This window comes from Trichosurus vulpecula, chromosome 4 (genome assembly GCF_011100635.1).
Source record: "Trichosurus vulpecula isolate mTriVul1 chromosome 4, mTriVul1.pri, whole genome shotgun sequence".
NCBI lineage: Eukaryota > Metazoa > Chordata > Mammalia > Diprotodontia > Phalangeridae > Trichosurus > Trichosurus vulpecula.
The window spans coordinates 73,854,609-73,881,738 of record NC_050576.1 but is presented as its reverse complement, the minus strand read 5'-3'; the positions used below and the strand labels follow the sequence as shown (position 1 = coordinate 73,881,738).

The following is a 27,130-nucleotide window of genomic DNA, read 5'->3' as shown; positions in this document are numbered from 1 at the left end:
GCATTTCTAATACAATATTGAATAATATTGGTGATGATGAGCATCCTTGTTTCACTCCTAATCTTATTGAGAAAGCTTGTAGCTTATTCTTGTTACAAATATTTGCTAATGATTTTAGGTAGATGCATTTTGTCATTTTAAGAAAAAATCCATTTATATCTATGTTTTCAAGTGTTTTTTTTTTTCAGTAGGAATGAGTGTTGTATTTTCTTTAAAAACTTTTTCCTCATCTATTAATGCAATCATATGATTTTTGTTACTTATTGATATTATCAGTTATGTTAATAGTTTTCCTTATATTAAACTATCCCTGTATACCTGGTATAAATCTCACTTGGTTACAATGTATAATCTTTGTGATATATTGTAGTCTCCTAGTTAGTATTTAGGATTTTTGAATCCATATTCATTAATGAAATTGGTCTATGCTTTTCTTTCTCTGTTTTTGCTCTTCCTGATTAGGTATCAGCACCATATTTATTTCGTAAAAGGAGTTTGGTAGAATTGCTTCTTTGCCTGTTATTCCAGATAATTTATTTAATATTAGATTAGTTGATCTTTAAGTGTTTGGTAGAATTCACTTGTAAATTCATCTGGTCCCGATGTTTTTTTCTTAGAAAGCACGTTTACAGCCAGTTCAATTCTTTTTCTAAAATAGGTTTATTTAGATACTCTGTTTCCTCTTCTGTTAATTTAATCTACCAAAAATCTATATTTTTGCAAGTATTCTTCTATTTCACCTTAGTTGTTTAATTTATTGGCATACGATTGGACAAAATGACTCCTAATAATTGCTTTGATTTCATCTTCATTAGTGGTATATTCACTCTTTTCATTTTTGACACTAGTGATTTGATTTTCTTCTTTTTAAAAAAGTCATATTAACCAATGACTTATCTATTTTATTGTTTTTTTTCCATGAAGTCAACTCCTTTTATTTATTAATTCAATGGTTTTCTTATAGTCAGTTTTATTAAGCTGACCTTTAATTTTTAGGATTTCCAATTTGGTGTTTAATTGGGGGTTTTTAATTTTTCTTTCTAATTTTTTAATTGTTTGCCAGATTGATTTGCTGCTCCTCTTATATTATTGATGTAAGCATTTAGAGATATAAATTTACCTCTAATTAAATACTCCTTTTGCTGCATCTCGGAGGTTTTGGTATGTTGTCTCATTATCACCATTCTCTTTAATAATTGTTTCTATGATTTGTTCTTTAACTTACTCCTTCTTTAGGATTAGGTTATGGGGTGGCTAGGTGGCTCAGTGGATAAAACAGTGGCCCTGGAGTCAGGAGGACCTGAATTAAAATCTGGCCTCAGACACTTGACACTTACTAGCTGTGTGACCCTGGGCAAGTCACTTGGCCCAATTGCCTTGTGCCCCGCCCCCCACCGAAAAAAAATTAGATATCTAGTCTCCAATTTTTAATGCGTTTCTGTGGTCCCTTATTTAATATAGTTTTTATTGCATTGTGATCCAAAAAAGATTGCTTTTAATGTTTCTGTTTTTCTGCATCTAACTATAAAGCTTTTATGCCCTAATATGTGGTTAATTTTTGTGAATATACAGGTGCATTTCTTTCTATTCTTATTAAGTTCCCTCTGGATATTTATCATATCTAGCTTATCTAAGATTCTGTTCATCCCCTTGACTTTTTTTGTTTGTTTGTTTAGATTTATCTAATTCTGAGAGGGGAAGGTTGAAGTCCCCCACTATTATAGTTTTGCTATGTATTTTCACCTGTAATTCATTTAGCTTTTCCTTTAAAATTTGGATTCTATAGCATTTAGTGTATAGACGTTTAGTATTGATATTACTTCATTATCTATGCTACTTTTTAGCACAATGTAGTTTCCCTGTTTATCTCTTTAATTAAATCTATTTTAGCTTTATCTTTGCCTAAGGCCATGGTTGCCATCCCTTTTTTTTTTTTTTTTGCATTGGCTGAAGCATAATAAATTCTACTCCAGCTGTGTATCTCTCATTTTTAAAAATGTTTCTTGCAAACAATACATTATCAGATTCTGGTGTTTAATGCATTCTTTTTGTTTCCATTTTATGGATGAATTCCTTCTGTTCACATTTAAAGTTATAATTACTAGTCATGTATTTTCCCTCATCCTATTTTTCCTGTTTATCTGTCTCTCCTTCCTCAGACATCTAATTTACTTCTGACCATTACCTTCTTATTCTTCATTCCTTTTAAGAATCCCTCTCTTATCCTCTCCCTTTCTCCTCCTATTCATTAATCTGCCTACTGTTTTAAGAGTTCCTCCCCTATCCTTTCCCCTCATCTTATTTCCTAATCTTCACTCCCTACTAAGAGTCCCTCCTTCATCCTATCCCCTCACCTTCCTATTTTTTTGTAAATTAAGACTTTTATACTCTTCTAAATGTATATGTTATTCCTTCTCTAACCCACTATTTTTAAGTTGTTTCTTTCTAGTTACTTTGTAGCATTTTCTCCTTGACCTGGGATCTTGAAACTTAGCTATGATGTTCCTGTGATTTTTCGTCTTGGGATCTCTTTTAAGTGGTAATTAGTGGATTTTTTTCAATTTCTACTTTACTGTCTACTTCTAAAACTTCAGGGTGACCTTCTTTAATAATTTCTTAAAGTATAGGTGTAGATTCATTTTTTGATCATAAGTTCCAGGTAGCCCAACAATTCTTATATTGTTTCTCCTCAGTCTGTTATCCAGGTCAGCTGTTTCTATGATGAGATATTTCACATTGTCTTCTTTTTTTTTTTCCATTCTTTTGATTTGATTTTATTATTTCTTGGTGTCTTATTAAGTCAGTAGCATGTGTTATATATTATGTGTTTATGATATTTTTTCATGGTAATTTATAAGCCACTTGAGGGCAAGGGCTGTTTTAAGATTTTTGCTTTATATTTAATGCTTGTTGAATAAATGGATGAGTCAGTGAACTGTATAGGAGGCTACTTTCAGTTTAGGTGTATGAGCCAGTCTTATACTAGTGATACACATTAATTGGGCATATCTCAATGAGGGACAAACTGTCCCTAGTGTGGGATCATCATAAAAGTTCACATTTTAAAATTTGATTCCTTTGTTATTTTTACTACATTCTTCTCCATGTATTCCTTGCACTTTTGAATCTTCCCTTGTAATAAAGAAAAAGTTACACAGAATCCAACCTACAGAATAATTGTGTCTGTTCATATGTAGTTGTACTATCCTCCACCTTTATTTCCCACCTTTCTATCAAAATGAAAGGAATATGTTTTGTCATCTGTTCTTTTGGACAAAGATTAGTCATTGCAGTCTTAACAGAATCCCACTACATTTCGGTGTTTTGTTGTCATTATTTTTATAATCATTGTGCATATTATTCTTACTTTCTTCACTCTACTTTTTTAAAATTTTTACTTTCTTCACTGTACATCAGTTTGTATTTTTACTTTTTTCTTTTTGCTTTCTTCACACTATGTCAGTTTGTACAAGTCTTCCCACCTTTTTCTGAGTTCTTTATATTTGTCTTTCCTTACAGTACAGTAATATGCTATTACATTAAGGTAACAAAGCTTGTTTAGCCATTCCCAGTTGTTGCACATCCACTTTGTTCATATTTAGAGTACTTTTTTGGGGATGTGTGTGTCTGTATCTGGTGAATTCCTGGTCTTTGTACATGACATTTGGTCTGTAGCCATTGTTCAGGCTGTCCTCATGCCTCAAATGCACTCCCTCCCAAGGACTGACTTATCTAAATGGTGTTTCCCTCCAGGAGATTGTAAGTTCATTGAGAATAGGAACTGTTTTGATTTGGTCTTTATATCTCTAGCACCTAGCACAATGCCTGGCACATAGTAGGTGCTTAATAAATGTTTCTTGGGTTGCAGTCTGGTGGTGGCAGTTCCCAGTAACTATGGTAGTGATATCACCTAGAAGGAAAAGTAAATTGGTTTTAGTGGTTTTAGTTTTATTAATATTAAAGACTACTTAATATCTCTATGCATGAGTGTCCCATTCATTAGACAGGACAGAGCACCAAGGACATTATGCATCATTCCATTGCTCTCTCTGTGAGTTTTTTAATATGGTTTCTCCAGAGTTCTGAACACAGTTTCTCAAGTCCCTAGCATAGCATTCACATTTACTTGCTTTCCTGAAGGTGTTCCCTTATTCTCTTCACCAGAAGTGACAGTCCATGCCCAGAATTGCTTGTGATTAGAACTATATGTGTTCTCTGTACGTGAATTGCCTTACTTTGTAGGACATGAGGAAAGTGGTTTGTAAATCTGAAAGTACTATGGAAGTGTGAGGAGTGGATGATAATAGAGGCACTAAGGAGCTAGTCCAAAAAGACAGTTGAATTAGGGGCACTAGGGCCAGAGAACCAGGCTAGAGATTCTAAGAAAGTCTAGTTTAACACTATGAAAGTCAGGTGGGTAAAATACAAAGGGATATAAAAATATATTTATTGGTATTTCATTCTTGTGAAACCACAAGTTGCACATTTTCTAATGTGCTCCTTTTTTTTTTTTTTTTTTTTTTTTTGGTATATGAAGGGATGCCAGGGATAAGGGCTTAGGGTTGCTTTCAGTAAGATCTCAGAGTGTAAGAATTTGAAAGTTACTGCTTTCAGGTCATTATAACTTAAATTGCCACCTTATTGTAACTATCAGTTATTAGTTATTTAAGTGGTAGATTGTTGAAGTGATATATATATATCAATCATATACATCATATATATATATTTAATGGTAACATGGAGCAGAATTATTTTAGGTAGAGATTTGTAGAATATAGATCAATCATAACCTTGGACCTCAAGAAATAGAGAATTATTTAACATAGAATTTAGAATTTGGAATTTCTATTGCCTAATCTGTAAATTTATTTTTCTCTTTGGAGTTAATAATAAAAAACCTTCCTCTCCACAGTGTTAGTGGATTAACTAATGTGATGGTTGTAGAGTGCTTTAGGTATAGATATACACACATAATGACCTAATAAGTACCTACATTAAAGAGGTATAATTTTGCCTTTGAAAATTCTAAAATAAATTTTTTTTCGTAACTATATTTAACTCATCACAATTTCTACTTTAATTGAGCTTCTGTGTGAGGTATAAACCAGAATATTAGCTAGGTTCCTTACCTTTTTAACAATGCCGATAGTTTTCTGATTCTTGTGCAGATGAATCAGATCTTAAATATTTCTCTTCACTTTTTACTTGTGGTTTCATGAACAAATTTGGATGATGTAAAAGGTGAATCTTGTTGGGCAATCTCTCTTTTTTTTAATGTATGTAATGTTTTACAGTAAACATGCTTTCTCCAAGGAAACCTTGCTTTCCTCCACTCTCCCTCCCCATTCTAATGCCTCTGGAATGAAACCAACATTCTGTGTGCTGATCCTAACATGTCTAACCGTAAACTGTTACTCATATGTATGTGTATAAATATATCTTTTAAACTCAGAACTCTTGAAGGCACTCCATCCTGACTCAATTTCCAGCTAATCAACAGGTTTGGCACTAGATATTTATTTTCCTTAAGGTCACTCCACCCACTTGGGAAATTTTAAGTATTTCTCTTTCCATTGGTTCTCTCTGGCTTTCAGAGTGTGTGAGTAACTGCCACAAGGAATGTGGTCTTGCTAGTCAGGAAGTGGGATTTTAAGGCTTCCTCTTGCTCTCAGAAGCTTGACTTTTGTGCTTTTGAGCAGAGTATGGTCCTTGGGACAGTCCTGCTACCTTCTAGTAGTTATGCCAAAGGACAAGACAATTTGTTTTGTTGCCTGTACAATGAAGCTTCAGAAACTGATTCACCCAACTTGACAGGTATACACTAGATTAAGTCTGGGCATGGGGTTGGGGAGGAGGAAAGGTGGATTGGATTGGTGGCCATAGTGGCAGTGTCTCAGCGTGAAGTGATGTTCCGAATAATTTGCACTGATATTTACTATTGATTTAATGGGAATCTTTTCTGGTTTTGTTTTTGGTATTTTGTAAGATTAAAATAGGTAGCATTTCAAGATAATGGTTCGATATGAGGAAATTGCATAACAAATAGGCTAAAGGGCATACTGCCTTTTAAGGATTCTTGTTATATGTGGTTTCTCAAGATATAATTAAACAGACTGTAAAAGAATATGTGGTGAAGAAAAATACTTTTAGAGCATAGATCCTATGGGGTTACTCAAATCTGATAGAGAGGAAAAGTATCTTAGATGTCAGTAATTGAGACTTTTTTTTAGTGTGTGTGTGTGTGTGTGTGTGTAATATAGTGTATATATATCAAAGGACTTTAAATTTTTTCCTAATTCTTCCGTGAAAGTTTAGTAGACGATGACGATGATGGTGATGATGACAAACTAACCACAACTGTTGCTATATCATTAATTGGTTAAAAAAAAAAGAGAGAGGCTTTCAAGATTTAATAAAATTAAACTTTAGGTTTGAGTTTTATTGGGTCTTAATTTTTTTAATTGCCTAATGAAGGCAACTATTCCTTTAAGAATATGTTTTATCTTCATTTTCTCTTTTGTATTCCCGGGGTGTATCAGTAGAAAAACCCCTAAAATAACTTTTTTTTTTTTAACAATGTTAGCTTTGTAATAATGTGTTGACAAAACTTGTCTTCCATTTGCCGTAGGTGAAGAACAGAATCTTTTGATTTGTCATTTACTGTGAGACTTAACTTCAATTTTAGCAGAATCAATGATAAAAAAAATTATAAAAGAAAATGACAAAAATGATGAACTCTAACCATTTATTTCTGAGCAGGATACATTTAAACCAACCAGACATATGTCTATGTTGATTTTTTTTTTTAAGTTCACTAGGAAATGACTTGGACATATGATGACTTTTGGTTGTTTTTCCTATTTAATTGTTTCAGTTCTTTTTTTCTTAATCAGTGTCTCATTTTCCTACTCTTTTTTTCCTGTTTATTTGAGGGGCAGGCCCCCTAGTTCAGAGAAAAGAGCCCTAGATATGGAGTCAACTGATTTCAGTCTTGGTTCTGCTACTGATGAATATAACCCTAGGCAAATCATAACTTCTCTGGACCTCGATTTTTCCTGAGATCCCTTCCAGCTTTAAATCTGTTTATTACTGTTCATGATTTAAAAGGTACTTTCCATGTTCGTTTTAAAATTTCAGTGAATTTTAGGATTTTTTTCCTTTAATTTTTATTTTGTCCAGTGTTCAGAGTTAGAAGTGAAGATGCTTTATGAATGGATTTCCTATGCAGACTGGCTGTACAGGAAAGAGACCATGAATGATTTGGAAACAAAGGGGGGGGGTGAAGGTGGGGGGGAGTGGAAAGAAGGAAGTAAATATGACCTTTCTTTTTAATTAAACTATCCTTCTCCCCAACAAAACCTCCCACAATAGTTGGAAGTAGGTGGGTGGAGAAGAATGTTATTTAAAGTTAGGATTTAAAAATAGAATACTTTTAAAAATCTGTGACTCTTTTTACAGTAAATACTTTGTACCAAGAAATAGCTTATATTCTATATTTGTTACTAACTAATTCATTGCAAAAATAAAATAACATTTTGGAATTAGAAACTTGGGATCACAAGGTTCATTCAGAAATAGAAGTCACTTTTAACAGTAACCTCCTGACTGTACTTTATAAATGAAGGAAAGAGATTAAATAACTTAAGGTCACCATAACTTAATTAAGGTCACATAGATAATAGTAAAGCAAAAATAAAAATTCATGTTCTCTCACTGTTCCATGACTCAGTACTACTTTATATAGGTCTTTGTTAAAAGACAAACATTTTATTGATGCCTTTTGTCTTTATACTATAGTCATTTCAGTCTCTCCCTGGAGACAAGGAAAAACAAACAAAAATATCTAACTGCTGACTATCTGACTATCTGTCTCTCTCTCTCTCTCTCTCTCTCTCTCTCTCTCTCTCTCTCTCTCTCTCTTTATATATATATATATATATATATATAGGACCTGATATAGAAGTAGAGAACTCTTGGGACAGAATGTAGTATATATGTATACATATACACATATATAGTATATATGTATATGTGCATACATACATATATACATATATATGTATACACACACACACACACTGTATTCTGTCCCAGGAGTTCTCTACTTCTCTGTCTTAAGAGCAGAGATAAATTTTTGGTTTTTCAGTTACCCATTTTGATTTCCTTTTAGTAATTTTTTCATTTACATTGTTATAGTCATTGAAATTATTCTTTTGGTTCTGCTTATTTCACTCTTCATAAAGATCTTCCCATGTTGCTCTGAATTCCTCATATCATTTATTACTGTACTGTAATATTCCATTGTCCACACATCCATTTGTTTGCCAAGTCTTGTCAAATCTGTTTCCCCAACAGCTCTCTCCTCCCTACTCACAGGGCATAGTTTTGTTCAGTTTAAATAGCTTCATCATTTCAGTCCTCTCCTCTTTACTTGAGTTTCTCAGAATATGACCTTTTTCTTTGTCACTCCAACATCCTGTACTTGAGCTCTTGATCTCATCCCTTCTTATTTCCTCTGACAGCCCTCCCTTTCAATCATGCTTCTTTTTCTCTATAATTTTCAACTTCTACCTATCAACTGGTAACCAGATCTCTCCCATTCTTAAATTGTCATATAACCTTACCCTCTTCAAATTATCATCCTGTATCCAATCTCTAAGAAAAAGTTGTCTATACTTGTAGCCTTTATTTCCTTAACTTATACTCAGTTTTCAACTCCTTGCAATGTGGCTTCCACCCTCCCACCCACCCCTACCACTACTTAACTAATACTTTTTTCTCCCCAAATCATCAATTATCTCTTTATTGCTAAATCCAGGGCTCTTTACTCATTCTTCATCCTTCTTGTACTCTCTGCAACTGTTGATCACTTTTTTTTTTTGGATACTTTCTTCCCTTCTCTTCCTTTTTGTGAAGTCTACTACTCCTTCCTACCTGTTTTCTTCCTACCTCTAGGACTGGCCTTTTCCAACATCCTTTTCAGAATTATCAACCATGTCTTGCCCCCTTTGTGTAATTGTCTCTCTCTGTATTCTCTATCTCTATTCCCATCTCTTTCTACAGCCCCTCTTGGTTATCTCATCAGGTCTCATTAATTCTACTGTGATATCTATTAAGATGACTCCCACGTCCATATATCCAGTAGTCACTTCACTTTTGAGATAGATATTTAGCAGGCTCTTAGAAATGAGGAACTATCACTACCCGAATTTTCTGTAGACACCTCAAACTCAACATGTCCAATATCAATCTCATTCTCTCTTCTCATTTCAACTTTCCCTTTAGCTGCCCTTTTACTGTCAAGGAAAAAACCATTCTTTTACTCACTCATGTTCAAAAGGGGTCATCTTCAACCATTCATCACATTTTACCCTCACCTCCAAAACCAGTTGCCAATTCTTGTCTGTTCTCCCTCTTCATCATCTCTCACATATACTTCCTTCTTTCTGCCTATGACCACAGTAGTTCAAACTGCCATTATCTCTTATCTAGACTATTGTCCAGGTCTTTTTATTGGTTTCCCTACTTTGTCTCCAGTCAGTCCTTCACATGACTGCTAAATTTATATTCCTAAATAAAGCACAAATCTGACCATGTTATTTCCTTGTTTTAGAAATTTTCATGGCTTGCTATTGGCCCTAGTATAGTATTTATTAGGTGCCTTTTCTGTGCCAGGGATTGTACTAGTTGCTAGAAATCATTTAGCAATTAAAGCCCTTTATAATCTGGCTTCCCTCTTATCTTTCCAGGATAATTACACATTTTCCCTCCCCTACTTTGTGTTCCAGGCAAATGGCTTACTTACTATTTCCCTTATATGACATTCCATCTTCTATTTCTCTTCCTTTGCACAGGCTACCTTTCATGTCTAGAATGTTCTGCCTCTTAGAACCCATCTGGGATGGCAGGGTGGTGAGAAGCCCTGCCACCACTGGGTATGCCCTTCCTCCTTTGCTTCCCCTCTTTCTCCTCCTTTCTTCCAGCCTCCCTACGTGAAGCAATCCAGACCCTATATGGGCTGCTTTACTGTTCGCGTAGCATAGATCAAAGGTGGGCAACTTGTGGCCTTGAGGCCACATGTGGCTTTCTAGGTCCTTGAGTGCAGCCTTTTGACTGAGTCTAAGTTTTACAGAAAAAAATTCTTTTATTAAGGGGATTTGTTCTGTGAAGTTTGAATTCAATCAAAGGACTGTACTAGAGGACCTGGAGGGCTACATGTGGCCTGGGGGCTGCAAGTTCCCCACCCCTGGCTTAGATGATATGGGAGTCAGCTAGTCTATTCCTTCTGGTAAGATGAAGGACCATCAGGCCTTATCTGCCCAGTTTCTATGCCCTTAAAACTTATGTCACTGTCATCATCTTACTAAAGTAACCTACCTACTGTATGCCCCAACACTGTACTCAGATTTACATTTACCCTATAGCCAAATTTTCTTTTATGGTTTGGCTGTCCCAAGGAATGTGAGCTCTTTCAGAGCAGAAATTGTTTAGCTTTTTCTACTTGGATCCTTAATGTTTAATATGATGTTTGGCACATAAGAAGTGCTTAATAAGTAATGTTTCCATGCATTCTAACTGCAAGGCTCAGCCCAGTTGCCACCTCCTTTAGGAGGCCTTTCCTGAGTTTTTCAGTTTTGCCTTGTACCCAGATCACTATATCTTTCTGTGTACTTTATTTAGCAGTAGAATATATGCTTCATGAAGGCAGGATCTCTTTTATACTTGCAATCCTAACACCCATCATGGTGCCTGGAGATCAATAAGTGCCTGTTTAGTTGACTCATCTAAAATGACTGCACTGTTGAAATCTAATGAATTTCTTATATTGAATCAGGGTACTTTGTAATAGAGATATTTTTAGGAGTTCTCATATCTAGATTTAAAAATGGTTTTTTTCTGTAGCAAATACAATATCTAGCCCATTTTGTGCCTTTAGGATAATTACTTACCTTAAAGGTTCTCTACTAATTTTCCTGGGATCTGTGTTTTGAGGGAAGGAAGCAGTTTACACACACACACACACACATTAAAAAATATGTGTTGTGATTAACAAAATTCTTAACTATTCATTTCTAGAATTCCTGCAGTTTTATTTTAAGAAAGTAGTGAATCTTCCCTGTCACTAACTTTTCTATCTTTAGTGAATCATAATTTTGATTTATAGCTGGAAGAAGCCTTAGAGGATGAACGGAAAACAGAACTGAAACCTTATTTTGCAGTTTTATATCTATGGCCACTGTATTACACACAGGCTGCAAAAAGCAGTCTTCATGCCTGAAATGTTAATAGGTTACCTAGTAAATATTGGTAAATACACAGGGTTCTTTCTTCCTAAAATCCCCATTCTGGAGCTTGCTCTGTTCATAGAAGTGGCAGAAATTACATGCACAAATTCAGATGAATTTCTAGCCACTGCATGTAAGGTAAATGTGCTTTTCTTTTTTGTGTCTTTTCAGAAGCCCTGCACCGTCCCTACGGCTGTGAAGTTGAATCCCAGGCCCTGAATGAAGCCATCAGGTGGAGCTCCAAGGAGAATTTGCTTGGAGCCACTGAGAGTGACCCCAATCTCTTTGTTGCACTTTATGATTTTGTTGCAAGTGGTGACAACACACTCAGCATCACCAAAGGTCTGTACCTTTGTGGGGATAGTTTTCACACCTTTCATTTTAATGTAGAAAATATTGTATTAATTCATAGAATCTTAGACTTTAAGAGCTAAAAGAAATCTTAAAAATCATCTAATTTTAGAGATGAGGAAACCAAAGTCCAAAGTGGTCGTTTGACTTGCCCAAGGTCACGTAGTTAATGAGTGGTAGAACTCTAATTCAACTTCCCTAGAGTATCTTCCATCACTCCTCACTTTCCTCCTGGGTTCTGGCCCTGGTTCTTCCTGGCTGTAGGAGGGCATTTAACGAAGGTGTGGTTTCCTCACCAGGAGAACGAAGGTAATGCCTGCTTTGTTGATGTCACAAGGAGTTGATTTGAAGAATAAATGAAGTATTTGTGAGAACATTTGTAAAGAGGTCAAACCCTAGTATACAAATGCGTAGTGCATTGTTAATAACAATGATAATAATAATGATAATAATACTACAGCCAGAATGATGGTCTCTGTGTATGGTCAGCTGTTATTTGACTCAGGGAAATAAAAAAAAACTATAACTTAATGTGCTTCCACCCTCATTGAGTCCTGACTTGGAGAAGGTGATTTTTGTTACCTAAATGATACGCATCTTTATCACTTAGTGGTGGAATAATGAGAAAGGTGGAAGAAAGGCTTTTCATTTAGTGAAACTTTCTCAAAATGGGGTATAGTTTGTTTCAGTTGTAAAGGTAAAAAATTATGTAAATGCTAACCCTCATCTAGCCTTTGGCACAGTTCCTGGCACACAGCTTGGCAGTAGGAAGGGAACAAAGTAAAAGTCATTCATTCGGGGATTCCTGGATGGGTAAACAGAATAGATCCATCCATGGTAGCTAGACAGTGCCATGAATAGAGCCTAGAGTGCCTAGAGTCAGGACAATCCAAGTTCAGATTCAGCCTCAGGCACTAGCTGTGTGATTTTGGGGGGATGTCACTGGACCTCTGTTTGCCTCAGTTTCCTCATCTCTAAAATGGGCACAATAATAGCACCTACTTCCCAGGGTGGTTGTGAAGATGAAATGACATAATAATTGTAAAGTGTTTAGCACAGTGCCTTATATGTAGAGATTGTAACTGGTGTCAAATTCAAATAGAAATGAATCTTTGAGGAGGTGACTTAGGAAACTACAAATTAACATTATCTATGTTATATTGCATTTTTATTCATTTTATTAAACATTTCCCAATTACACTTTAATCTGGTTGGGCTGAACTCTGGAGTTTTACAAGCTGAAAGTTTGACATCTCTGGTGTAGCACACTTTCATTTACTTAGGTGGTTTGTCTTAATATGCCCTGGGTTTCTTTTAAAAGAACTGTGCCTTCGTGTTCCCTACAGGGGCCCAAGGAGCTGTTATTTTCTCAGTAGGAGGAATTTCTGCACATAGATCCCACCTAGTAGAAATCTTAGGGATTTACCTGAGACTTAGAGGTTTAGTGATTGGGCCTTGGTTACACAGCTAATAAGAGTGAAAATGTGTAATCACAGGATCTGCAGTCTAAAGCTTGAAGGGACCTCCAAGGTTATCTACTTAAACCCCCTCATTTTACAGATGAAAAAACTAAGGCCCATGGGAACACAGGTGACTTGCCCAATCACACAGTAGGATTTGAACCTAGGTCCATTCACTCTGGAGCCAGTGGAGTTTGAAAGGAAAGACTTTCCACTGTATTCTGATTATGTTTAGGTTCAGATTTCTTCATCTGTAAAACAAGAGAGTTGAACTAAGTAACCTTAAGGTGTCAGTGGTCATTTTTTAAGTGCTTACTATTTTCCAGGCACTATGCTAAACCCTAGGGATATAAAGCAAGGAAAGACAAGTCCTTACCTCAAGGAGCTCATATTCTAATGAGGAAGACAACATATAAACAACTATGTATATACAGAATATATGGACAAATTTGAAGTAATCTTAGAGGGAAGGGACTAGCAGTAAGAAGGATGGGGAAAGGCCTCTTGCGGAAGCTGAGATTTTAGCTGAGATTTAGAAGCCAGGAGGGAGAGCATGCCAAGCATGAGGGACAGCCAGGGCAAATGCACAGTCAAGAGATGGAGTCAGTGTCATGTTCAAGGACCAAGAAGAAGGCTTATTGAATTGTAGTACAGGAACATAATGGAATGTTATAAAATTTCCATGATGTAGCTAAAGCAGTCCTAAGGAAAATTGTTATCTCTTGAGGAGCCAGGCATAAATTTGATACTCTTCTTTTTCTCTTCAGACAACACAGTACTTAGAGATGGTAGTTTCGCAGTAGTTAAGATTTGTCCACACTACCCACCATGCCAGAGATCTCACCATCTCCTCAGACAGCAATTATTGAAGTTTTAAAATGTACCCGTAGATGATCCAAATTCTCTTCGTGCTTCTTTCTTTGGATCAGTGTGAGTCTTATATTCCTGGATTCAGAACAGGATCCAGAGTCTAGGGACCTGATCATCCTCACAGAAGAGTTTCTGGACCTCCTGGGCCTGGCCTCTCTCATACTTGTCTTGTCCCTGTGGGCTCTGGAAGTAGTAGGACCTCAGCTACTTGACAATGTCAGCCTGTTAGCTTAGACTTTAAAAGGATCTTTCAGCTGTTAAAGTCCGTGATTCTGTAAATATCAGAGATAGGATTTGAGTCCAGGTCTTCTGATTCTGTGCACAGTGTTGTAATTTTTTTTTTATCATTCTAATCATCACCAACAAAAGCTTCCAGCATCTATTAAACATTTGTTATTTGGAAAACAATATAATAATTAAAAACATGTAGAGAGGAAGCATTGTTTTCCTCCATAACTTCATTAATATTGATAGCAGCTATTTCACTTTTGCTTGAAGCAAATACTTTTATGTTATCCCTTAATAATTTTGTATGCATGTTCATACATTTTGTTACAAGTGATCAGTAAGAATATCCATATATATTGCATATAAGCCTATGGATAAGAATATTTACAATTTGCCTATACATGTGTTCTTTCTACTTATATTTTTTCTCTTATATACCACAGAGCAGATGTTATGCTGTACATACATGTGCAATTCTACACAAATCCTGAATAATTTTTGTGTCATTTGGTAAAATGTAATTCTAGTATTTCAGGATGAAGTACAAGTAACCAAAAATTTTCAGTTGGAATTAAGATTATATTGCAGCAAAGTATCAATTCTTTATTCCTATTCTTTACCATTCTGTAAAATAATAAATATTTCAGTTCAGAAAGATTTCCTTATAAATTTAGCTGAACAAGAAACTAGAGCACCTCCCCCCCCAAATTCTACTTTGATGCCTCATTATGTTGTCGAGAGACTAACAGGTTTTGAAGGTGTTACCAGTAGAGTCCATCTTACTGTAGCTTTTACTAACCTGTAAAAATATTGGTAAGAATACAGACTCAATGGTTTACTGTGTGTCTGTCTCCTGAAAAACAGCCTAACTCAGCGTAGAGAGGCTCTTCACCAGAAGGGGCTGGCAACCTGTATTCTTTTTGGTGAGAGCAACTAATGAAATAGAATCTGTATTAGTGGGAAAGGAAAGTTCCCGTACTAGTGAAATCATAAAGCTTTCAAAATAATGGAAAGAACATTGAGATCATACATTTCATACGGATGCAAATTTTTGCCCTAGTGATTAATTTTCTTTTTTTAAATCTGAGTAACTCTATCGTTATATCAGAGGATTGTGCTTTCAGCTGTTATGGTCCTAGAATTTTAAGGTTTCCTCTCTTTTGTGTATTAGTTGTTTTTCCCTTCTAGTGTACATAATTTGTTAATAAATCATATTGTGATTTTACCAGATTTTAATTTCATTTTAAAGTTTCTTGTTAAGCACGTTAAGAAACTTCTATAAATAATGTTTGCTTCTCAAAATGTTCTGTTAATGAGTTTTTGGTTTTGTATCTGTCGCTGAACTGAAATCCTAACATCTTTTTTCTTCTTCTTTGTTACTAATCTCTGTTTAGGTGAGAAGCTCCGAGTCCTAGGTTACAACCAGAATGGTGAGTGGAGTGAGGTACGCTCTAAGAATGGACAGGGGTGGGTACCAAGCAACTATATCACCCCAGTGAACAGCCTGGAGAAGCATTCCTGGTACCATGGGCCAGTGTCCCGAAGCGCGGCAGAATATCTGCTTAGCAGCCTTATCAACGGCAGCTTTCTTGTTCGGGAAAGTGAGAGCAGTCCTGGGCAGTTATCCATCTCGCTTAGGTACGAGGGACGTGTATACCACTACAGGATCAATACCACCACAGATGGAAAGGTAAGACATCTCCATAAACACCTCATGTGAGCTAAGGGGCAGAAACAGGGCCTGCCCTTAGAAGATCTAGATTTGGATCTAGTTTTTGGATTCAGTTAATGACTGTGCGACTTAGAAGTAAATAAGTCATATTTAACCTCCAAGACTCAGTTATCCCCTTCTGTTGAATGAGTATAACACCAACACTACTTGTTTCCAAATAGTAATAATATTGAAAGCTTCAAGTGTGTACAGAAATACCTTCTAAATATAAAGTGTTACATAAATGAAAGCCATTAATATGTAGAAGTATTAGAAGAGATAAAATTAAACATTGTTAACATTTACCAAATACAGGCAACTTCTTTTTGGTATACCTATTTGTTTGCTTTTTCAGCATATGATTTGTTTTCCCATAGGCTTTTAGCTAGCCTTGTAGACAGTTCTATTGTCTATATACTTGAAGTCAAACTTTGACAAATGATAAAATATCCCTTTTACTTTCTGAGTACAGGGTCTGTTACTTTTTAGGAAGAGAAGTTGGTTAAAAAAAAATCACAGATGGTAAATTTTGTGTTTATAAAGTGACTTTAAATTGTGGCAGATTGACCATAGTAGAATAGTAGAATGTGGCCTAGAATAATTTTTCAGTATGTTAGGTGAGTCTTCATTATTTCAGGGATCTTCATTTTGTGAAAAAGAGTATTTCTTGTGCTAATATATACCCAGCAACCTCTTATGCCTTAGTAGGAGGTCATTAAAGACTTCTGTAACTAAAATGTTTTATCACCTGGTGGTCAGCCTTGTGGTGATGAAACTCTCCAAACCTAAGCTGGTCTAGAGATAACAGACTTACTCTACAATTTGTTCCTGGGCCATGCTAACAATATTTGCAACTTGATAAAACCTGCCAGAGTTTACTAGCTTATTCCACTAACTTCATTTACATAGTCTTAAGAGCACAGATATCATTTCACAAACCACAGTGAATTATCCAAATGGAACTTTAGTGAATGATGCCTTGCTGAACTCAATAATTAGACCATCATAACATTTTATAGCACAAAGGATCCATAGACATTTGTCTAATTTAATCCCTTGTTAAAGATGGAAAATCAAAGCCTGGAGAGGTTAAATTGCTTTCCCTAGGTCATGTAGCTAATGTTTGACAGAGCTGGGACTAAAATCCAGGCTCTCAGTGACATTGAGCTATATCCCTTATTTTCCTGAAAATCAATTTTTCAAGATTTCAGTATTTTTCTAATTTAAAAAATTTAATGTATTAAATGAGCTGGATGGGATCCCCCTAATGTAAAGTTTGTGATGTTGAGTAGTCATCCCATAATGTTTGTAAGTTCACATTAATATCCTTTTATCTTAAAACAGGACATGTCTACATTGGCTAATATTATTAGACTGGGTAGAATAAAGTAGTTAATTAACTTTAAGAGATTGGGATACTGGAAACTATGTTGCTAATGAAAACTAATTTGTATCACTATGCTTAAAGGTGAGATGATAGAAAGAACAAATCCCAAATTAAGTATGTGAGATTGGTTTTAAAATGGGTTTTCCTTCTGTTTCTGCCCTGTCTCTGTCTCTGCAAGGTTGTCAAACAGTTCAGAAAAAAGTAAACCATCTAGATGCCTGGAGCTCGTGTTGAGCATTTTGCGTATCATTATAGGATACTGGTATGAATAGATATATCATTAATTGTACTTGACTCTTCTTAAAATCATTTACAAGTGATTTAAAGTCTTCTTTACAGAACTATTTACTACACAGAGGTTAGCTTTTGAATGGCTTCTCCCCTGCTCCTCACCTTTTCCCCCCACTGTATATTTCTGTCACTGCAAACTGACAGGTTTCTGTCATTTTGTCCTATCCTATAAATATGTACAACCAAGTAATTGGACTACAAGATTCAAATAAATGAAAATTTGACAATCCCCCCAAAATGGCTTAGCCTTCTCCCTTATTTCCCTTGGGTCATTAAGTTATATTGTTTGTAAAAACATGGGATTGAAAAGGTCCTGTTTTGTAAGCAACAAAGTGGTCTAGGCCTCTGCTGTCAAACTCAGAAACAGGGGCCACTAAAGTGTACATAAGGATCCCTGTGAGCCACATATTGACTTAGTTTTAAAATGTATTTTTATCTGATTTTTATTTATTTTGCTAAATATTTTCCAATTACATTTTAATCTGGTTTAGGCCACACTCAGAGTGTTGTGGGCTGTGTTGACACATCTGGTTAGACCAGTGATTCTTGCAGGTTATTCTGAGAGTTTCTTTAAGTGTGCCACAAAATTTTGAATATTCTATCGTTGCAGTTAAAAGAAAATGTATGTTTTGTTTAGTATAAATTTTTCTTGCCAAGCACACTGTAGAGAAAGTGTATTATTCACAAAATTTAAAAAAAAACCCACTTAACCAATACATATATAACCTCAACATGTGTTAGACCCCGAACTCACAAAATATTCAACAAAAACGCATCCTCACATGATGGAAGTGAATGCACGAATTTTCTGACTCTCATAGGGTTTCCAACTTAGATACTGCTTTAATGTCTGCAGTTCCTCATGACAAAGAATACTGTGCTGAGAACACAAAAAGTTCAGGAGCCACCAGTCTAGATTGACGAGATACCTATAAAAGCAAGGACACGGTGCAGCTGAATTGAAGTGTTATGCTTTCTTTGGTATCATCAAAGTTTTTCAAGTAATCTATGAATATTAAACTCTCTCAGTTTTGGCCCAGTACTCTCAAGTTCTCTTTTTTTTTCCCCATTTCCTACCTTCCCTCTGCCCCCATTTTGCGTCAGGTGTATGTGACAGCAGAAAGCCGATTTAGCACTTTGGCAGAGCTTGTTCATCATCACTCTACGGTGGCTGATGGGCTGGTGACAACCTTGCACTACCCAGCACCGAAGTGCAATAAGCCTACAGTCTATGGAGTGTCCCCCATCCACGACAAGTGGGAAATGGAACGGACCGATATCACCATGAAGCACAAACTCGGGGGTGGCCAGTATGGCGAGGTGTACGTTGGCGTCTGGAAGAAATACAGCCTTACTGTTGCTGTGAAAACGCTAAAGGTGGGTAGTTGAGAATCACTTTACTTGGGCTTCTTTTGTCTTGAACTGAGCTCAGTCACTTGGAAATACCAGCGTGTCCCTGCTCTTAGAATACTTCCACCCACTGATGCCAAACACTTAAGCAAATTGTGATAGTTAACCTTGGGTCTTTTCCCGAAGATGTACTTGCAGATTATCTTAGTGGATTGCAGAGAAACCCACGTGGGAGAGTCTGACTATGGAGGCATATGATGTTCTCAGTGGGAAGTTAGAAATAAATTTCATCTTTTGAAATGAGAACAGAATTTTGCTTGCCCCTTGGTAGTCAGGGTTTCTGCTAGTGTCGTTCAATCATGGTTTTAGGATGAAGCTGACAGAGCTTCACTTTTGTGAAATGGTTTATACTCTCTTTATTCTGTGTTCTTGCTACTACCCTCACTTATTCTCTTCTCTGTGCAATCTAGTGCTAAATCAGTGTTTCTACTCTCATCCCAACCTGATTGTGTGTGTAAGAATAAAGTTTTACAAAGCATTTTCTTTACAACTTTGCATTGAGTAGAGTAGGTATTATGATGTCCATTTTACAAATAAGGAAGCATGCTTGCAGCACTGTTGACCACCTCATTTTGACTCTGCTGTCTTTTCCCTTGACTTTCGTGACTGCTGTCTCCTGGTTCTCCTATTTCTCTGGCCTCCTCCAGTCTTCTTTGATGGATCATCATCTATGAACCTATTTTGTATATGTGCCTATACTACCAGATTCTGTCCTGAGTCCTCTTCTCTTACTGCATCCTCTCTATTTCCTCAGCAGCTTCTGTGGATTCACGTACCATCTTTGTGTTAATGACTCCCAGATCTATATATCCAGGCCTGAGCTTCAGTTCTGAATCACCATCTAACTGCCTACTAGACATTTCCAATCAGCTGTTCTATTGGTATCTCAAACCTGCCATATTCAGAATTCATTCTTTGCCCTCAAAACAGTGCCTCTCACAACCTTGTGTATTTCTGTTGAGGGTACAGCTATCCTTCAGTCACTTAGTCTCTTTCATCCCCTCCCCCCCATACCCAATCAGTTGCCAAGTCTTGTCAATTTTACCTCCATAGCATCTTTTACAACCATCCCTTTTTGTTTTCACAGAGCCATCACCCTAGTTCAGGCCCTTAGTTATATTACATCTGGATTATTGCACTAGTCTCCTAATTGGTCTTCCCTGTCTTCGTTACTCTCTCCAATCGGTACTCAACATAGCTGGCAAATTAACTTTCAGTGAATAATACAATGAATCTCTGCTTTTTCTAATCTGTACTCCACACACTTGGCAAGTTCATATTCCTGAAGCATGGGTCTGACTATGGCACTACCCTCCTAAAGATGCTTGAGTGGCTTCCTACTGCTTGTAAGAGAAAAAAATATCAATTCCTTTGGTTTTTATTTTTTTCCTTTTTTTTTCTTTAATATTTTTAGTTTTCAGCATTGATTTTCACAAGAGTTTGAATTACAAATTTTCTCCACACTTCTACCCTCCCCCCCCACTCCAAGATGGCATATATTCTGATTGCCCCATTCCCCAGTGAGCCTTCCCTTCTGTCACGCCACTCCCCCCCATCCCCTTTTCCCTTACTTTCTTGTAGGGCAAGATAGATTTCTGTCCCCCTTGCCTGTATATCTTATTTCCTAGTTGCATGCAAAAACTTTTTTGAACATCTTCTTTTAAAACTTTGAGTTCCAAATTCTCTCCCCTTTTCCCTCTCCTAAGAAGGCAAGCAATTCCACATAGGCCACATGTGTATCATTATGTGAAACCTTTCCACAATACTCGTGTTGTGAAAGACTAACTGTATTTTGCTCCTTCCTATCCTATCCCCCTTTGTTCAGTTTTCTCCCTTGATCCTGTCCCTTTTCAAAAGTGTTTGCTTTTGATTACCTCCTCCCCCTATCTGCCCTCCCTTCTTTTGTCCCCCCTTTTTTATCCCGTTCCTCCTCCTTTCCTGTGGGGTAAGATACCCAAATGAGTGTGTATGGTATTCCTCCCTCAGGTCAGATCTGATGAGAGCAAGATTCACTCATTCCCCCTCACCTGCCCTCTCTTCCCTTCCAACAGAACTGCTTTTTCTTGCCACTTTTGTGCGAGATAATTTACCCCATTCTATCTCTCTCTTTCTCCCTCTCTCAATATATTCCTCTCTCATCCCTTAATTTGATTTTATTTTTTTAGATATCATCCCTTCATATTCAACTCACCCTGTGCCTTCTATACACATACACATACACACACACACACACACACACACACACACACACACATTCCCTTCAGCTACCCTAATACTGAAGTGTCATGAATTATACACATCATCTTTCCATATAGGAATGTAAACAAAACAGTTCAACTTCAGTAAGTCCCTTATGATTTCTCTTTCTTGTTTACCTTTTCATGCTTCTCTTGATTGTTGTGTTTGAAAGTCATATTTTCTATTCAGCTCTGGTCTTTTCACTGAGAAAACTTGGAAGTCCTCTATTTTATTGAAAATCCATATTTTGCCTCAGAGCATGATACTCAGTTTTGCTGGGTAGGTGATTCTTGGTTTTAATCCTAGCTCCATTGACCTCTGGAATATCATATTCCAAGCCCTTCGATCCCTTAACGTAGAAGCTGCTAGATCTTGTGTTATACTGATTGTGTTTCCACAATACTCAAATTGTTTCTTTCTGGCTGCTTGCAGTATTTTCTCCTTGATCTGGGAGCTCTGGAATTTGGCAACAATGTTCCTAGGAGTTTTCTTGTTGGGATCTTTTTCAGGAGGCAATTGGTGGATTCTTTCAATTTCTGTTTTACCCTCTGGCTCTTAGAATATCAGGGCAGTTCTCCTTGATAATTTCTTGGAAGATGATATCTAGGCTCTTTTTTTGATCATGGCTTTCAGGTATCCAATAATTTTAAAATTATCTCTCCTGGATCTATTCTCCAGGTCAGTGGTTTTTCCAAGGAGATATTTCACATTGTCTTCCATTTTTTCATTCCTTTGTTTCTGTTTGATAATATCTTGATTTCTCATAAAGTCACTAGCTTTCACTTGCTCCAGTCTAATTTTTAAGGTAGTATTTTCTTCAGAGGTCTTTTCGACCTCCTTTTCCATTTGGCTAATTCTACCTTTTAAGGCATTCTTCTCCTCATTGGCTTTTTGGAGCTCTTTTGCCATTTGAGTTAGTCTATTTTTTAAGGTGTTATTTTCTTCAGTATTTTTTTGGGTCTCCTTAAGCAAGTCATTGACTTGTTTTTCATGGTTTTCCCATATCACTCTCATTTCTCTTCCCAATTTTTCCTCTACTTCTCTAAATTTCTTTTCCAAATCCTTTTTGAGCTCTTCCATGGCCTGAGACCAATTCATGTTTTTCTTGGAGGCTTTTGATGTAGGCTCTTTGACTTTGTTGACTTCTTCTGGCTGTATGTTTTGGTCTTCTTTGTCATCAAAGAAAGATTCCAAGGTCTGAGTCTGAATCTGAGTCCATTTTCGCTCCCCGGCCATGTTCTCAGCCAGCTACTTGACCCTTGAGTTTTTCATTGGGATATGACTGCTTGTAGAGTAGAGAGTACTTTGTTCCAAGCTTGAGGGGTTGTGTTGTTGTTTTCAGAGCTATTTCTACAAAGCAGGCTCTGCCACACCAGTGCTCCTTCTCCCCCAAGAACCACCAACCCGGACTATGACTCAGATCTGAGCAGGCTCTGCACTCGGGGGATCCTCCACTTAATTCCTCCCACCATGTGGGCCTGGGGCTGGAAGCAACTGCAGCTGTAGTTCTGTAGCTGCACCACCTCTGCTGTCCCCAGGGTGGTGGCCAAAGTGCAAACTCCTTTCACTCTGTCCCTGCATTTTTCTCCCACTAACCTTCTCTGTTGTCTTTGGTGTTTGTGGGTTGAGAAGTCTGGTAACTGCCACAGCTCACTGATTCAGGGTGCTAGGGCTTGTTCCACCCGGCTCCTGGTCTGGTTCGTCTGGGTGCAGCCCATGCTGGGCTCTGCTCTACTCTGCTCCCAGTTCTGTGCAATAGACTTTATCCAGCAACCATCCAGGCTGTCTTGGGCTGGAGCCCTCCTTCCCTCTGCTATTTTGGGGGTTCTGCAGTTCTCGAATTTGTTCAGAGTCATTTTTGTAGGTGTTTGGAGGGTCCTGGGGGAGAGCCCTAGGCAAGTCCCTGCTTTCCAGCTGCCATCTTGGCTCCGCCCCCACTTTGTTTGGTTTTTAAAGCCCTTCACAGCCTGTGTACGTCTGCATTCCAAGTCTTCCTGCAAATTATTCTCCTTCCCACATTCTGCTTTCTAGCAAAACTTTCTATCCCCAGCATGTAGGACAATGCCTAGTATAGAGTAGGTGTTAAATAATTCTTTATTGAATGAATGAGATTGAATAGTGACATTATAGAGAGTAAATAATGTAGCTAGAATTTAAACCCAGGTGTTCCCATTGGAAGACCCCACTGTTTCCACTACCTCACTGAGCCTTGCTTCTGATGACTATACTCCCAAAATTTATTTACAACCTCCAGCTCTCTTCTCTTGAATTTTTTATTAGTTCTGCTCCATAGCCACATAGGATATCCTCATCCAAAATCTAAAAAGCTCAAGGAGGTACAGTCATTAAATTCAAGGCTCTGGGAACACAAACACAGTGAATGGAACAATCTCTTCTCCTAAGGAGCTTACCCTCTTAAAGTGAGGCATGGGGGGGGACTGAGAAGTCAAGACGTGTAAGAAGCAAACTAGAAGAGGCAAGTATCATGAAAACCCATAAAGAGTTGTTAACTTTGAAGAGAACAATTTCAGCTGAGTAATGAGATCAAAAGTAAGATTGCAAACAATTAATAAGTGAATGAGAGGAATGGAAGTGGAGTCTAGCTTGTGTGGTTAGCTTCTTCTAGGAGTTTGAGAAAGGAAGGCGAGATCTAGGATGATCTCTTATGCGGGTAGTAGAGTCTGATGGAGATATTTTTAAGGGTGGGGGAGACTTGGCTGTGTTGGAAGGTAGGAAAAAAGGAACTAGTAGATAGAGATTGAAAATTGGAGGGCATGATTGAGGTTGCAGTCTGTTGAAGAAGAAGAGAGGAGATAGGCTGAAGGACACATGTTGAGAAGTTCACTTTGGCAGAGATAAGGACAGCTTCTTGGTCATTAGTGGGGAAAGGAGAAGAGAGTGGGAGATTATATCAAGGGATTTTGAGATGGAGAGAAAGTGAAATGATGCTGCTTACATCAAGTGACATCAGTTTTCTTAGTGAAGTAAGAAGCAAGATCTTTGGTTGAGATAGAGAAATGGATGCTTGAGGAAAGAAGAGAAGGCTTGGAATAGCAATTGTGGGGCCTGAGATGGAGAATCAAGGAGGAATAAAAGTATTTTCTTAATGCAGTGAGGACCCAGTTAAAGTGAGTAGTATGACTTTGTAATGTACCAGTCACCATGGTTGTGAAACTACTTCTATCTCCATTTGAGTCCAAGTGGAGGAGGCAGGTGATGGGAATAACCCAGGACTGAGGTTTGATAAGATGGTGGGATAAAGGATTTGAGGGTGGGAACAATGTTGAGTCGAAATACAAATTGGAAAGGGAAGAAGGTAAAGTCCAGAGCAAGGGTAATAGCCAGAGAAAGTTCTAAGGAATGGTGGGATTGGAGGTCTTAATGAAAGTGAAGAATAGGTTTACCAGGGAGAGGGGAAGGATGGAAGGTTAGCCTAAAATAGAGCAATGTCAGAGTTTTTAAGGAGGGAAGTGGAACATTTTGGGTCATGGTAAGAACCATATATGAGTGGTAGTGAAGGAGTAGATCGTGAAATTTAAAGAAGCTGAGGAATTGGAAATTTAGGTAGTTTGAATGTGTATCTCTGTGAATATTGAAGTCTGCTAGTAACAAAGTAGGAGTTGGGGAGAAGACAACGGTGAACAGCTGCTGAATTCCTTAAGAAAGGAAAAAGAGTGACTTAGTTCTGGAAGAAACAGCAGTCCCCCTGATTTGGATATTGGTAGGTCATGATTGCCGCCTTTCACTCATCTGCCAATTGGGATTTACTCCAGAATTTTAGTTTTTTTAGGTCACTTGAATGTTGGGTACACTCAAAGTCATCCCTCTGCTTGTCAGCGGGAGTAGTTCTTCATATAGTAAACCAAAAGAGGTATTTGGAATTCATGTGTCAGAATTCATTTCCTGTTTTGGCTTTTATGTTTGGAGGTGAAGTATAGAGAGGTAAGCTGATGTTGAGTAACTAAGAAATTGTATTCTCCCTCTGTTTTTTCTTTCTAGGAAGACACCATGGAGGTGGAGGAATTCTTAAAAGAAGCTGCTGTCATGAAAGAAATCAAGCATCCTAATCTAGTACAGCTACTAGGTAAGGTTTCCTTATCTTTTTACCAGATTTCCCCAAATCCTTTGGTCTGCACTCTTAATTTCTAAATTGTCTTTTTGGAAGCACTGTAATGGATACTCTCAGAATGCATCCTTTCAAAAAAAAGTATCACTGCAGGCTTCCTTATAGAACTTTAGTACTTTTTTGAGAATCGCCTGAGAAACAATCAGCCTTGACTGAATTAAAATATGTTACTGTAGTTCATGAGGATAAGTCAACAGCATTACATACTTTTACCTGAATCAACTGGGACATCAAATAGGGGAGAGCTGTGAGGAAACCAGGCATCAAGGCCAAGGAGTTGGGGCTATGCCCAGTCATCTAGGCAGGACCCTTCTCTTTGTACTGACATAAAGGGCTCTCCCTGTGCTTGCCTATACTTTGATTATATTATGTCCTCATTTTTCCTATTAGCTATTCTCTGCTTATTTTCAACTTGTTTCCTTTTTTGATACGTATATATTTCTCTCCTTTACCTCGCTCTATTTAAATTCAAAAAGAAATGTCCTCAGAAATTAATTAACCTTTTTTGTTTGTATGTGGGTAAGATTGTCCCAGAAATGGACTGTCTACTTTCTCAGGATCAGTCTAAGTACAGAGAGACTCATCACCATTAGGCTGGCTACTTGGCGATAGGTGCTTTTACCATTTCAACCAGTGAAATAAAAAAAAAATACACACACACACACACACACACACACGTTGGGTTCTTTTTCAGTGATGCTAAGAATCCACTTGAGAAAAACCCAGAAGATGGTCTGCGAGGATTTGATCAATCAACAAGCATTCATGCAGCACCTTGAGTGCTAGGTACTAAGCATACAAAGACAAAAATAAAATGGTCCCTGATTTCTAACAAGATTGTAACAGGAGAGACAAGATGCACATGTATAGGCGTGTATAAAACATACAGAGCCAAATACAAGCTAATTTTGAAGGAGGAAGGTACTAGGTACTCTTGCAGGAACCAGAAAAGGACATATTCAGAAGATCTTCAGCTAAGTTGTGTTGTCTTTGAAAAATGAGAGAGACAAGGAGGGGGACAGCCAGTCCAAAATTACACAGAAAGGAGGTAGAATATTCTGTGTGAGGAACAGCAAGATGAGTTTGAACTATGGAGTATATGGAGAGAAATAATGTGTAATAAGACTGGAGAAGTGAGATGGGGCTGGGTTATCAAGAGCTGTCAACTTATGTGAGTATTTGATGAAGGCCAAACTGTTACAGAAAATAGTCCTGATAACGTGTACCATGAATGTGGCAGATGAGACTGAAACATGTCTGTTTCATCAATAATATCCGAATATACAGAAACACTTAAAAGCCCTTTTGCTAAGCATGAGCTCACAGCCTGTCATTCAATACATAGTAGCATAATCATTCTGTTAGAAGCCATGTGTGTGGATGGTAGGTAGGATTGGTAGCATAAGAGGTACACACTCTTCCTGTGGTGAGAGGGCCCTGGACTTGGAGTCTTCGGGATTTGGGTTCTTCTAGCACTCATTGTGTGATCGTGGACAATTGATTTTTCCTCCATGCCTACCACACATGATTATTATAGAAATAACATATATAAAGTCCTTTTCAAACTGTAAAGCACTGTATAGCTGCCAGCTATTGTTATTTTGAGGATGTGAAGAGTCTCAGTCACATTCTGCCCATCTGTGTCTCTGCTCTGGCTTCTGTAAACCTCATGAAACCACGAGGCAAAAGAGATCAGGGGCACCCTCATGAATGGGATCTCCTTTTTGGTCATGTCAATATCAAGAGTATCTTGTGAGAAGAGGAGAAAAAGGT

The 27,130-nt window shown here is 37.3% G+C and overlaps 1 protein-coding gene across 1 annotated transcript in view; it reads left to right on the top strand.

Moving 5' to 3' along the window:
- Nucleotides 1-11,462: 11,462 nt before the first annotated feature.
- ABL2 (ABL proto-oncogene 2, non-receptor tyrosine kinase) overlaps nt 11,463-27,130 on the top strand; it is a 30,032-nt gene continuing 14,364 nt past the window's right edge. Inside the window, exons 1-4 of the mRNA XM_036754916.1 lie at nt 11,463-11,627; nt 15,589-15,884; nt 18,688-18,960; nt 25,231-25,315. Of these exons, the coding sequence (XP_036610811.1) occupies nt 18,847-18,960; nt 25,231-25,315 (199 nt within the window). The 5' untranslated portion in view covers nt 11,463-11,627; nt 15,589-15,884; nt 18,688-18,846. The remainder of the gene's footprint in view (nt 11,628-15,588; nt 15,885-18,687; nt 18,961-25,230; nt 25,316-27,130) is intronic.